At 36.9% G+C, this 13,967-nt stretch overlaps 1 protein-coding gene across 3 annotated transcripts in view; it reads left to right on the top strand.

Moving 5' to 3' along the window:
* EIF3A (eukaryotic translation initiation factor 3 subunit A) overlaps positions 1-13,077 on the top strand; it is a 36,096-nt gene extending 23,019 nt beyond the window's left edge. For all 3 annotated transcript variants that reach the window (XM_026068367.1, XM_026068375.1, XM_026068382.1), the window contains 7 exons: positions 938-1,091; positions 2,145-2,329; positions 4,173-4,261; positions 7,556-8,304; positions 9,619-9,793; positions 10,239-10,408; positions 11,779-13,077. In XM_026068367.1, the coding sequence (XP_025924152.1) occupies positions 938-1,091; positions 2,145-2,329; positions 4,173-4,261; positions 7,556-8,304; positions 9,619-9,793; positions 10,239-10,408; positions 11,779-12,026 (1,770 nt within the window). In that variant the 3' untranslated portion in view covers positions 12,027-13,077. The remainder of the gene's footprint in view (positions 1-937; positions 1,092-2,144; positions 2,330-4,172; positions 4,262-7,555; positions 8,305-9,618; positions 9,794-10,238; positions 10,409-11,778) is intronic.
* Positions 13,078-13,967: the final 890 nt, after the last annotated feature.

Raw genomic sequence — 13,967 nt, 5'->3', positions numbered from 1 at the left:
CTACAAAAAAAAAAAAAAAAAAAAAAAAAAAAAAAAAAAAAAAAAAAATTGTCTACAGTGGCTCAGAATTATGAGATTGTTTACTTCCTGCTTTGACAGGAAAAAAAAAAATCTTCTTGCATCCATTCCTAGATTTTATCATTTACAATTTTTTTCAAGTTCTGAAATAAGTTATATGGAAAATAATTGTCTAAAAGGTAGCTAAATTATTTACTTTAATACAGTTCCGCTGATAGTAAGAGATCATCGCGTAGCATGTGACTAAACAGCTGTCTGTAGAGTAACTTGGACTTACTCTGGTGGAATAATACTAAAAATAATTCTGAAGCCAAGAAATATGTGGAAATAAATGCTTCTGTGTGTGTTTTGTTTTGTTATCTTTTTGTTTGAATCTGGTAATTATTTTGATAGTCAAAGTATTTGGTACCTGAAGTAACATTTTATGTCAACAAAGTTTAATAACAATTAGACTAAGAAGGCAGGAAGAGAACTGTTGATTTTCTTCTTGCTCTACATTTTAAATAATTTTTCTGAGACTGTTGTAGCTTTTGTTATATGCCTATGTTGCAATAAGTAGTTTTTTTCTTTTTTAAATATTTTAACAGGTTAGGTAATTGTATGCAGCACTATATATAATTCTAATGAGGTCAGTAACCAGGTGAGGTATTTGCTTTTCCAAAGAAGCAAATAGAGCACTAACATTGTGCATACTGGTTATCTTTGTTCCCTTATGTCAAATGTATTGCAGAAAAAGGTTAGCTACCTAAATGTTAAACAGCTATGGTACCTAAATGTTAAGCAGTCATTCTTTAGTAGAGCCAAGTTAATATATTGCCCTTAGCTTGTGATTCTCTGCAACTTTATTTAGTAATCTGTAACTATTTAGGTCTTAAACATTTAAGTTATGATGGCATTATGTGTACTCTTTGTATTTCAGGATAAACTCAAACAGTTCCAGGAAAGGTTAGCAGAGGAAAGGCGTAATCGCTTGGAGGAACGCAAGAAACAACGCAAAGAGGAGAGACGCATTACTTATTACAAAGAAAAGGAAGAGGAAGAGCAAAGATTACGAGAGGAACAACTGCTTAAAGGTATAACTGCGAATATGGTTATTGTATCTTTTGTATCCCTGACCCATTCCAGACATGGTGCAGTTAACTTCAGGTTTCCCTGTTTCACAATATTAGAGGAAATCTGTTTGCCTTCAGTCAGTGGTAAAGACTTTGTGTTCATCAGTATTAGCTGCTGTACCTTTGCATTCTATCTAATGCATGTTCTGGATGCATATGCATGCAGCATGGAGAAGGCGGCAAAAGCTTATAGGAGGAGTGGAAAATGAAAACAAATACTTCCTGCCCTTCCCTTTCTCCAGATATGAATAAAGTAAGAGATAAGGGACACTAGTGAAAAATTGAATCTTTGATTTTAATCTTTTAATTTGAGTTCTGGCCACTTGTTTATGCACATCTCATGCAGAATAAAAAGGGAACATTGGTATTAGACTGACAACCAAAGAATTGTTGTGACTTATGCAGCTTTCTGTGATGTTGAATTGCTTTGTCTGGTAACCAGTTCCAAGGATTTAAGAGAGAAGAGCTCATAGACATCCCTTAAGGTAAACTTCTGCCCTGCTTGTCATTTGGTGGATGAAGGTTTTATGTATGAGAGTTTATAACCATGCAGTATTAAAAACAAATGAAAAGAAACAGAAATCCTGAATATCAAAATTCTGACATGGTTAATGTGTTTTTTTGTTTTGTTTGTTTGTTTTAAACCTTTTCTAAGGAAGGGCTCCTTCACCATACTTGAGTCAGTTACTGATATTTTAGCTGGCATATCTGTGGTCTATACATGGAATTACAGGGATTGGGATATTTGCTTTCTTCCGTATCTAGCAGCAGTTGTTCAAGATTTCAAGTTAATAGAATGTATCGTGGTTTCTTTTCCTATTGCTCTGGAATTAGGATACTTCCAGAAAACAGATTCTGCTCTTAATGTGACCTGTAAAATGCTTACTTGGATTTTTTATTTATTTTTTAATGGAGTGGAAGGGGAGGGATTGTTTGTAACCCTTTTTTGAATACAGTGAAAGGGTAGTGTAATTATATTGGTTATATGTTTTATTTATTTTTGAAACTCTGCAGAGCGTGAGGAGAAGGAACGCATTGAGCGAGAGAAACGCGAGCAGGAGCAGCGTGAATACCAGGAACGTGTCAAAAAACTAGAAGAACTAGAGAAGAAAAAACGTCAAAGAGAAATGGAGATAGAAGAAAGAGAACGTCGCAGGGAAGAAGAAAGGAGGGGTCTGGATGACCCGTTTTCAAGAAAGGTAAATATTTGCAGATTTTTTTTCTTTTTGACTCCTGTTGCTCCTGTTTCTGTGGATGATATATAAGTAATTGAAAATTCAAGTTAAGTACTAGTAACAGTATTGTAGAATCAGTTGTAGCATAAGTGGCTGATTTAGCAGTGAAATTTTTATTTATTATTGCTTATTATTATTATGTCAGTTTAAAATAAAGCAAACCAAGAAAACTGCCAAGATTTCCAATCGGTTTAAAAACTAAAAGAATAAAGCCTAAAAAGAACATTGAATGCAATTTTCTTTAACACAAATAAGAGAGCTATATTAGAAGTGAGTGTAATGACTCATCCCAAAGTCAGGAATTAGAGTATGTATTGAAGGAAAATCCCAGTCTAAGCATAATTCTTCTAAAATATTAAACTATATTTTTATTCAATAAATAAAACATTATAAACAAGGTGTTTGCTACTTCCACTTGCAAATATGAGTATTGGGAAAAATCACTATCCCAATACAACAGGAAACAAAAAAGTTATTTTCAAATTAAATATTTAATGATTTTAGAAATGCAGCTGAGTGCTACAAACATTTTAAGCTCCCACTTTTTCAAAGCTTGCTAGTAAAAGAACTATTTTTAAGTTTCATCCACCATAGCCATTATCCTTCTTTAGTGCAGGCTTTATTGAATAACACTATGAAGATAAATCAGAAGTTGGCATAAATCGCTTCAAAAGTTTTTGGTTTTAGTGATTATTTACCTGGTAAACTACCATCACCAGTATGTTTCACGTAAGGGGCACTCTTAGCCGTGGGTACTTGACCTGTACGGAAAAGTTGACTCAGGTTCTGAAAAAGATATCTGTACCACTAGAAAAATGTCATTTGCAGTTGTGGGTGTTTTTTTTTTTTTTCTTCCCCCCTCTGTCCCATTTTTTGTTGGGATCATTTCTACAGGAACATTACTGCAAACATTTAAACAGAAACTCATAGAATAAAGGATGTGCGAGTTCCTGTTTGACCTATGTATTTCCCTGTACTGAAATGTAAACTTCGACAAATACAAACAGTTTTCAAGGAGTGGTTTTAAATATCTTTGATCCGACTGGATTACCCCTTTTTAAAGAGGTCATGTGATTATGTGAAATCAGTTATTTTGTGTTGCTTACCTAATTTGCTTTCTGTGGTGGAATTAATGAATAAACCACGGTGTCAAAAACGGTTTAAATGGTTTGTCTTTATGTAGTAGTGGAGCAAGATATTTTTACCTTTAGTGAAAGAAATTCCTGATTAGTGCTTTGCTCTGCATATAAGCAACTTGTGTGAATTACAAATAACTAAACTGTTTTTGTGTTGAGGTCTCAGGTTAAGTGCTGTATAAACTCAGAACAAAATGGTCTCTGCTTTAGAGACCTTAAGTTAATCAGAGTGGTGTCGTCTGATGTGGTTAAAAAGCACTTTTAAAAAAGCGAAGGGTTGTGTGACTGAATTCCTATTGTCCTGTACGGCAGGAAAGTAAAACTTAAAACATCTTTTTGTGCTAACAGCTGTAGATATGGCTCACTGTCATATTGTTCATGTACTTAGTTGTAATAAGCTAGTGTTTTAACTTTACATATACTCCACCCTGTTAGTACAGTGCATGACATGAAGGGGACCCTATTATTTTTTTTAGCACTGCCAGAATCAATAAAATTAATCATTTAAGACCATATTTAACTTATTTGACCTCCTGATCTTTCAGTATTCTCTACAATGTAAGAAATGAGTTTTTGGAGCATAGTATGCTCTTAAATGAATAAATTATTAGTTGGAAATCTGTTTTTTAAATTATTCAAAGAGGATGCTCCTAATTTGCTTTGACATACAGGAATCTCGTTGGGGCGATAGGGAATCTGAAAGCTCCTGGAGAAGAGGTGGTGAGGCAGAATCTGAGTGGCGACGAGCACCAGTGGAAAGGTAATTTTTGAGTTACTAAGCACCACTTGTATTGGGCTCAAAACGTGTGGGTTCCCTTTTCATTGCTACTGCTAAAGTTGCACTAATTTTGAATTATATCTCATGCGTTTATATTTCTGAAAGTTATCTTGTATTTAAAAAATTACTTTGTAAGGATCCCAAAATGAGAGATTCTTTCTTGGAATTGCATTCAGATAATGTTCTGATTGTATTTAGCCTAAGTTTGTGAAGGCTAGCTGATGCTTTCAGCAGCTGATACACAGCTGGCACCAGTGTTTGAGGGGGCAGAAATTTTTAATTAAAAAAGAAAGCAAGTAAGTAAGTTGGTTAAGTACAGAATGGAGAAGGATGACAAATAGACTTCTTGGATGGTCAAATTGTTTGAGATTTTTCATTTAGAAAACTGAAGGTAATGTATAAAAATGGTAAAGTCAAAAACTTAGAGTCTCAAACTATTCAAGTCCCAGAATGGCTCACAGAGCAGGAAATATATGCCATAAACTAAAACAAAGTTCTGAAAGGCTATATGGAACAGAGAGGGAAGGATTTTTGAAGGAAGAATATTCTGAAGGTTCTTTGCACTTTTTTAAAAAAAAGCTTGTTCACATCTATGTTTTTAGGGTATTTGTATATGTTCACTAATAATGAAGACTGTGTACACAATTGTAAAAAATCAAAGCCTTACTATTTGTCCATCCCTCTGCTCCACAACAGGATGAGCTGTGCCTAAAATATTTCTGATGATGCCCATCCAGTTTTCTTAAAAGCCTCTGCTGATGGAGATTCCATTGCTTGTTCCAACTGGCTGTATGTTTTATTGGTTAATTAGCCTTACAGTTAGATAGGTTTTTATAAATGTCTAATCTTAATTTCCAGTGCAGCAGTTCAGATCAATTACAATGCACTGTCTCCTGTGGAAGCAAAGATCAATTTATTCTTTCTCTTTCTAGCAATTTCTTTTAACATATTTGAAGAGGCTTATCTTTCCGTAAACAAAATAGTCTTTCCTTAAAAGCTGTACTGCCCTTCTTGGTCCTGATTCACTTTCTCATGAATTGTATAATTCAAAATTGCATGAAACTCTCAGCAGAAGCCTTTAACTATTTAGTGGAAAAGTAGCACTTTACATATCACATAAGCATTTAATGAGTCTATCTGTATTCTTCAATGTGATACACTTTTTTACAACAGAGTGGCACTGGTGACCCATATTCATTTTTGAATCATTATAGCCTAGAATTTTTCTGCAAAACTGCTCTCTTAGTCATTCCTTGTTCAATTTTTGTAGAAATTAAGCTGAGTGACTGCTGAGGAGGAAAAAATAGGTATACTTTGGATTACTGCATAGCTTGTTTGATAAAAACTTTTCATCTCTCTTTTACCAAAATGTTTAGGAGAATCAAAATTAATACCTCTCTGGAATTTTAAGTAAAACTGTTGAATGTTGTTCAGTTATTTTCTTTTTGCCCAACTTAAAAAATAACGAAGTAAAAGTTATGTTGTGACATAATTGGATAAGAAGGGTGTAATTCAGCATTCTTTAGAAGCCCCAAGTCTAACTGCAGTTTGGCTGTAAAGGGAAAGTGTATGTTGGATACAGATGTAGCCTTGCAAACTTAACTAACTGAATAAAATATTCTGAAAACTGTTTTGGAGTCAGGCGTTAAAGGTAGTGATATAGAGGATAGAACATCAGATTTGATTTGCAGTGTATATCTACATATAAATACAGCTATTGGATAGATGCGTTAAAATTACCTTATGAATGCTAGTACAAGAGGAGAAGCTGTAAAAGTTGTCTTGCAGACATGAATTTCTTGTGGCAATGAGATAGTTAATGACATATGTGCCAGATTAGTACACAGGTCCTTACAATCATGGAACAACCAATTGTATTATACAGACAGCCTTCCCCTGGCTTAATGGATTCCAGGTGATCAGCATGTTCCAGTGTTCTCAGTCTTTTCCATACCATGATTCCAGTTATAAGAAAAACAGATTGCAGAAAGATGAGAGTCCAGCAAGGAGAAAATATATTACTGGCCCTCTCTTGGACAGTTAGTGGCTTTGTTATGAGTTATAACTAGACTACAAGTATTTGTTTCGTTCCTTCTCTGTGCAAAAAACATAGTCACGATAAGAAACAAAAGAGGAAAATTATTAATCTTTCTGTGGTAGGTGTAATAATTTTTTTTAAGAAGAAGAAAGTCAATCCCAATATAAAAATGTACAACGTTTTTTCTGTTTCCCAGAGGCAGATATCACCTTCCATCTTTGTAGTGTACTACTGCTTATTCCTCTTCATTGTTGAGGAAGCTCTAGGAAGATTAATTGCATGAAATAAATTAATCTGGTGACAAAGCCAAGGCTTACGGTCCAAATGTGTATGTAAAAATGGTTCTGTCTTGGCTACATACAATGGGATTGTGAAAATGGAGTGCAGAATGCTGTCTACTACGTGTCTCTGAGTGACCTATAGACATTAAACTAAACAGTATGTCCTGAGAGATGATAGGATAGAAGGCTCTAACTGATGTTCAGTAGTGTCTGATCTTTTCAGTGTTATAAAACCAAGTGTATTTCAAAGATGAAGTGTTTTCTTGATACCCCAGGGAAAATTCTCACCAGTTCTTTACTTCCCACATATATCTTAGTAAGGGGAGTCTTTGCAAGCACTGTCAGCCTGCCAGAGCCTGGTGAACTTTATTTGCAGTCAGTTAGCACAAGTAGGGAGAAGTAGTGGATTGTGTCATGAGCTTTCTAAGTTGTCCTGCCTTATCTAGTTGTGGATGTTTGTCACTGAAAGTATTGCCAATCTGTTGAGCTGGAACTGTGCCAAAGCATATGGAAACAGATTAGATTATAGGGTTGTTATGTGGGTGTAGAAGGAGGATACTTACTTGATGGTTGTGTTTTTTTTAATACAGATTCCTTGAGACTTAGCTAGAGTTTTACAAATTAGGCTCAGTGTGGTAGCCAAACCTGTTCTCTGTTGTATTGCAGCAGATGGCCCACCAGGGACGACTCAACAGCTGTGGTTTTGAAGGGGATAATAAACTGTTCAGTCTTTCCTGAAGCTGTAGAAAAGGTTACCTATCACTTTCCTGTAGCAGTGAATGCAATTGGAACATGTGTGTATGAAAACTGCAAGCTCTGTAAATGTGTTTGCAACCCCACATCAAGTGGATGCTTTCAGAAATTGTACCCTTGAGGGGTTTGATGCCATTGATCCAATATGTAAATCTTTCTTGGATGTCAGTTTCTCCTGTTTGCTCATTCCTTATGGTTTTACAGAGATTGGCGTAGAGGAGAAGCAAGAGATGATGAAAGACCTTTTCGACGAGGGGATGATCTGCCCCGACGAGGGGATGATCTGCCCCGACGAGGGGATGATCTGCCCCGACGAGGGGATGATCTGCCCCGACGAGGTGCTGCTGAAGAAAAGGAACGTCCTTCTTTGGAGTCATCTGAAGACAGGCCACCTAGGCGTGAAGGGGAAGAGGACAGGCCACCTAGGCGTGAAGGGGAAGAGGACAGGCCACCCAGGCGTGGTTTGGATGAAGACAGGCCTCCTAGGCGCGGTTTGGATGATGATAGAGGAAGCTGGCGAGCTGCTGATGACGACAGGGGTCCCAGGCGTGGTTTGGATGATGACAGGCCACCCAGACGTGGTTTGGATGATGACAGGCCACTGAGGCGCGGCTTGGATGATGACAGGGGCAGTTGGCGTGCAGCAGATGATGACAGAGGACCCAGACGTGGGCTGGATGACGACAGGCCACCCAGGCGAGCTTTGGATGATGATAGACCACCCAGGCGTGGACTGGATGATGACAGGGGCAGTTGGCGTGCAGCAGATGACGACAGGGGTCCCAGGCGTGGGATGGATGACGACAGGGGTCCCAGGCGTGGGATGGATGACGACAGGGGACCATGGCGTAGTGCAGATGATGACAGGCTCTCCAGAAGAGATGATGACAGGGGACCATGGCGTAGCGGGGATGATTCAAGGCCAGGTCCTTGGAGACCATTTGGTAAACCAGGTAAATATAGTAACAGTCCTATCTCCAAAGCACATGTTAACCTAGTGGATAATGGTTATGATGTACTTGGTGCCAGAGATGGGAGGATCAACTCTCTGAAAATGTCTGAATTAATTTGGCTAATGTGGACCCTTTACATAATATAATTAATCCTTTTCATTTGGCTGAATTAAAAAAAAAAATGCAGCAGTGTTTATTGGTTTCCCAGAAGATATATCTAGAGGTCACATAGTAATTCTGGGAAACTTACTTATCTGGTGTACAAAAACAAAATATACAAGTTCAATGACCTGACGAGAAAGAGATCTTTTTACTAGACAGGCACACCTTGGTTTCTTTCCCTGTTCCCTCTACTTTTAAAAATACGTCTGAAATTAACCTCCTTCTAAAAAGGATTTTAGATAAGTCATTCAAGTGGCTCTGTTTTTGATCATTTTTTTAGTGTAGAAAAATATTCTTGTTTTTAGCATTCTATTTTATTGTTTTGGGGTATACCTTTCTTGAAAGTCCTGCTTTGAGCAGGAGTTTGAACTCAAACATGAACTGTCCTATGATCCTATTCCTATATAGTTTATTTGTGGTCCTACATCTTGTCAATGGTGAATACTACATCTGTTTCCGGTTCTTTTCAGAACTGTTGATGATGTTTAAATGTTTTTCCTTGTCTCTTTTGTTCAGATTTACATATTTACATTTACCACATCAGCTGCAAAAAGTAGACAGTGAATATGTAAATCTTGGTACTCTAATAGCTTTCTCCTCTCCTCTATTAAAAAAAAGAAAAGGCTGTATGATACAGAATTCCTATTCCTAAGTATCTGTAAATTAAGATTATCACGGGATGAAGGATGTGTTGTGTAAGTAGATGGTAACTGATAGTTGCATTCTAAAGTAGTACTTTAAAAAGCAATAAGTTCTTATGAATTTATTTGCCTAAAATCTTCTCACTTGTAGATTTTCACAGAGGAATCTGCTGTCTAAGCTACTCTATTTCTTCCTTTGCTCATTTTGCACAAAATCTTTTGAGGAGCATGGTATTTTCTGACTGAAATATGCAGGGTGTAATCAGCTCTGTGCTGAACTGCTACAAGGAGTCCTTGTATATGAGGTATATGCTTCATATTAAGCAGTTTCTTCAATATTTTGTCTATGTGGCTTCTATTCAAATGCACACGTTTTTTGAAAAACTTGAATAAGATCCTCAAGGTGTACAAAACTAGAAGAACCAGTTTCTGTGAGGGAAGTAAATGATTCTTTGTCTATATAGAGAGATCAGAATTCAGTCACAAATTACTTTGTGTTTATTGCTTATAGGGGGGTGGAGAGAACGAGAAAAGGCTCGTGAGGACAGCTGGGGGCCCCCCCGAGACTCCAGACCTCCAGGAGACCGTGAATGGGATAGAGATAAAGATCGTGATGAAAACGAAAAAGACCGTGAATTTGACAGAGACAGAGATTTCGATAGAGATGATCGTTTCAGGCGTCCCAGGTTTGACTTTTCTGTTTAAATATGTGTGGAATGTTTCTGTTTAAAAAAAAAAAAAAACCTGCTCTGCTGTTTAAGAAAATAGCCTGACGTTTCCTAGTGAGAGGAACAGTGGTTGGTTGGTATGAAATTGAGCAGTTCTTTAAGGCAGTAAATGAATTGTGGGGTTTGGGGGGGGGGGTTGTTTGTTTTTAAGAAAATATTAACTGTTTACAGAAGGTATCCCAGAATGCTTTACTCCCTTTAAATATCTTTCAATCTTTTTGTTGTTGAGAGAGTTTCATATTAGGGTCCAGAAAAACAGAAAGGGTTTTAGAAGTATGTCAGGATATTAAACAGAGACCCAGTGGGCCTGAAAATACCTGTGTCCTGAATTACTATCTCTTCTTACTGTAGCAGTGGTAAAATGTTAACATTTAAACTTATTTAATTTTTCAAATGGCAAAAGAGATGATGCTGGCTGGAGAAGAGGACCAGCTGAGGAAACTTCTAGCTGGAGGGATTCAAGCCGTCGTGAAGAATGGGACAGAGGTGGTCGTGACATGAGAGAGCGACGTATTGATGACAGAGATCTACCCCTCAGAAGGGGACCACCACTCAGATCTGACCGTGAAGAACGTATGTTTATTTCTTTGTTACTAAATGCTTACCTTCATTTTAGGTCCTTCGTGTTATTCTGACAGTGATAGGTGTTAAAGTGGGAATAAGTTATATTCTCAGCCAGCAAAGTAATACACAGAGCTTTAGTGTAAATGAGAACCTTTCTGTGAATTTTAACTTCCTTTTTTTATTGTACTCTTTACTATCGTAGTAGCATCTCAAATCTGCTATAACATTTTAAGTATGCAGTTTTCATAGTAACATTATATTCAGGGTGAATGAAATTCTTGTGCTTTAGCATCTTTTAGTTCTTTTTTAGTATCAAGATAGACATCCCAGAAAATCACTTCTATCTCATTCTTAACATTCTCAAAAATCTGAGAAAGTATTTGCAAATAGGGCCCTATTGATTCCACACTATTAATGATACTGATTTTGATTAATAATCTGTTTTAATTATGTCCATTTAATAATATTGTATTCTAAAAATACAGTCACAGAAAATGCATTTAGCCTGAGATATCACATGGTCCAATTTTAATGAGTTCTCATGTTCAGAATCTCATTTCATTTTGGTTTCAGCCCTCAGTATCAATGTTCCCTGAATATGGGTGCTGTCATGCAGTGATCTCATTGAACAAACTGGAATAGAACTTCCAGCTGGATGATAATATGGTTCTCAATGTGCAGATTTTTTTTTTTTTAACATATCAAGAACTGTTTTGTTGTTTGACTGGATTTTTTTGGGGGGGGGGAGTATTTGATACAGCTTTGTTCATAACTACATAACAAACATAATTAGGGTAAAAATCTTAACCTCCTTTTGATGGAAATGAAAAATTCTTAGTATAAGTAAAGAGTTTCTGAATACTGTTATTAGTGGAGTTGTATAATCTAGTGCCATTTTTGCTTTTGATTTTAGAAGGCTTGAACAGGAATTTGCTGTGTTTTGAAACACTGAACACCAAAAAAGTTTTTTACACAATTGTTTAAAGTTAGGATTTTTCTATTTTCAGGATTCAGTCATTTCTAATGAGATGCATTCTGTGCTTTTTATAATTCTGATATTAACGTAAAATAAGAATATATTTTACATCATAAAACTCTGTACATCAATAGAACATTCTTACTTCAGTTACTGTATTTTAAAGATGACACTATTCAGTTGCTCACAGCGATGCTGAATCTGAAAAGTGGCTTGAGGGTAAGTTGCTGTCCATTACTTCACTGTAAAATTAAACTGTACATTTGGTTGTCATCCTCATACTACCTGTTAGCAAGACAGAGAACTACTGAATCAGACTCAGTATTGGTCATGTTTGTTTCAACTCTTGCAAGCTGCAGGTTGAACATGACAAACATTTTTTAATGTCCTTCTGTATTTGTAGCAAGCTCATGGCGACGTGCTGATGATAGGAGAGAAGAACGTGGAGAAGAACGTGAACCAGTGCGGCGATCTGCTCCTGCTCCTGCTCCTGCTGCTCCTCCAGCTTCTGCTCCCCCGCCAGTATCAAAAGAACGAGAAAAAGAAGGGGAGAAGGAGAAGGGTTCCTGGAAGACAGAAAAGGAGCGTGAGTCTCTTCGCCGTACTAAAAATGAGACAGATGAAGAAGGATGGACCACTGTACGACGTTAAGTGAAAATCAAAACAGAGTTTAACCAATGTTTTAGCTTTGATTTGATTGAATCCACAGGTTATATTTGTGCTTATAAATATTCTCAATTGGAATTCTTTAACAAATATTTTGAGGTAACATGAAAGCATGAGCCTAAATTACTTACTCATATAGATTGATCATGCACAAAACTCACAGCAGAAGTTTGGAAATTGAATGCCAGTTTTTGAAATTTCAGATATTGCTTATTTCATGGATCACTTGTTGCTAAAACAAAAAGAAGCAAGCCCAACAGCTATCTTGAGTAATACACTATCTTGCACCAAAACAAGTTGACCTTCTTATTTTTAGTTGTTCTTAATTTGGAATGGGGTATTATCGTCAAAGAACATGCATTTGAAAACACCTCTGTTCACACAGTGGTGGAATTACTGAAAAGCAGAGCTGGATCAATTTCCATAATTAGCCCAAAAAAAGACATTAAACCCTCTCTTATTTAGGTATTTTTGAGGGCAAGTGGTTTTGAGAGACATATTTTATCATTATCTAAATTCAGTAAGTTGTTGAAATTTGAATTAAATACAATAAACATTATGAGCATTAGTTACACTGGGATATTTTCTGTAGATTTACTTGAATACGTATGCCTATGAAGCCATTTTGCAGTCATTGTTCCAGTAATGTATACTGCTGCAGTGTACAACCACAAAACTGAAAGCTTTTATGATTCAAGCATTTTGGTAAGCATATTGCTATGTATTTTCTGTTGCCAACAGCACAACTGCTTTTTCCATTACTGGATAATTCATGCCTTTCAAGGATTTATAAATATTGTCATATTTAAAATGTGTGGTTTTGGAGAAATTGTTGATCCCCCCCCCCCCCCAAATTCTTTGTCTTCAGGGTACATTCTTTCCCTTTCCAAAAAAGTGGTTTGTAGTAATGGCTGTGTTGACTTCAATTTTGGGATGCAGTAACAATGATTAACTATCTGGTCATACTGAAGCCAACACAGAACTTGCTGCTGTGTGTTTCTTCAATGATAAATAAACAACTTCTGGAATTAGCTTCTATAGCGTCTTGACTTCTTAATAACTTGCTGAAATGTACTTTAATGCAGAACAGGAATTTAATAACTGTCTGTATGCCTACCTGTTTCTGTACCAGTTGAAAGAGAATGTGACAACACAGGGGACAGTTTCTTCTTGAGAAACCTTATTGAATTTTAGCATGTGTGAACATAAGTTGTAATACTCCTCTTCCTGTTCTTTTCTTGCCCTACCCTGAGTTTTCCAGATCCTAGTCACTTCTCAGGAAGAACTCTTGCTCTCATAGTCATCTTTTCTGAGCATGAGATGTTTGTGGCTTTAGAGCCTGTCCACTTCTTTGCTTTCTGAATCATAGAATTCCTTCAGAACATTAATGTTTTTCTAAGCAAGACAAATTTGGGGTTTATGTGCCTCATGCAATCCTGTAAAGGATGGAATCAGAGAATGGGATCTATCCAGTAACAGAAAGTGTTTATTAGATGTGGGTGCTGCTGCTATTCAGCTACGTGTTGCTGTCCTTAAACTGTGTGTGGTAGGATCGTAGGATAATTCTGGTTAGAAGAGGCCTCAGGTCATCTCTGGTCCAACCTCCTGATGTGAAATTGGACCATGTTACTCAGGGCTTTAGCCAATCTGGCCTTGAAAACCTCTGAGGATGGAGACTGCACAACCTCTCTGGGCAATCTGTTCCAGTGCTTGACTGTCCTCAAAAGGAAAAAGGTTTCTCCTTCTATCCAGCTTGAAACCCTCTCTCTTCAGCTTCTATCTGTTGTCTCATCTGTTTGCCCAAGCAGCACTATGAAGAGCCTGGCTCTACCTTCTTGATAACCTCCCCGTAGGTACTGGCAGGTTGTGGTTAGGTCTCCCTCAAAAGTCTTTCCTTCTCCAGGCTGAACAAGCCCTGTTTCCCTC

Source organism: Apteryx rowi, unplaced genomic scaffold (assembly GCF_003343035.1).
Source record: "Apteryx rowi isolate R43461 unplaced genomic scaffold, aptRow1 scaffold_1048, whole genome shotgun sequence".
Classification (NCBI taxonomy): Eukaryota; Metazoa; Chordata; class Aves; order Apterygiformes; family Apterygidae; genus Apteryx; species Apteryx rowi.
Note: the sequence above shows the minus strand (reverse complement) of the source record. Positions and strands in the feature narration are given on the sequence as shown.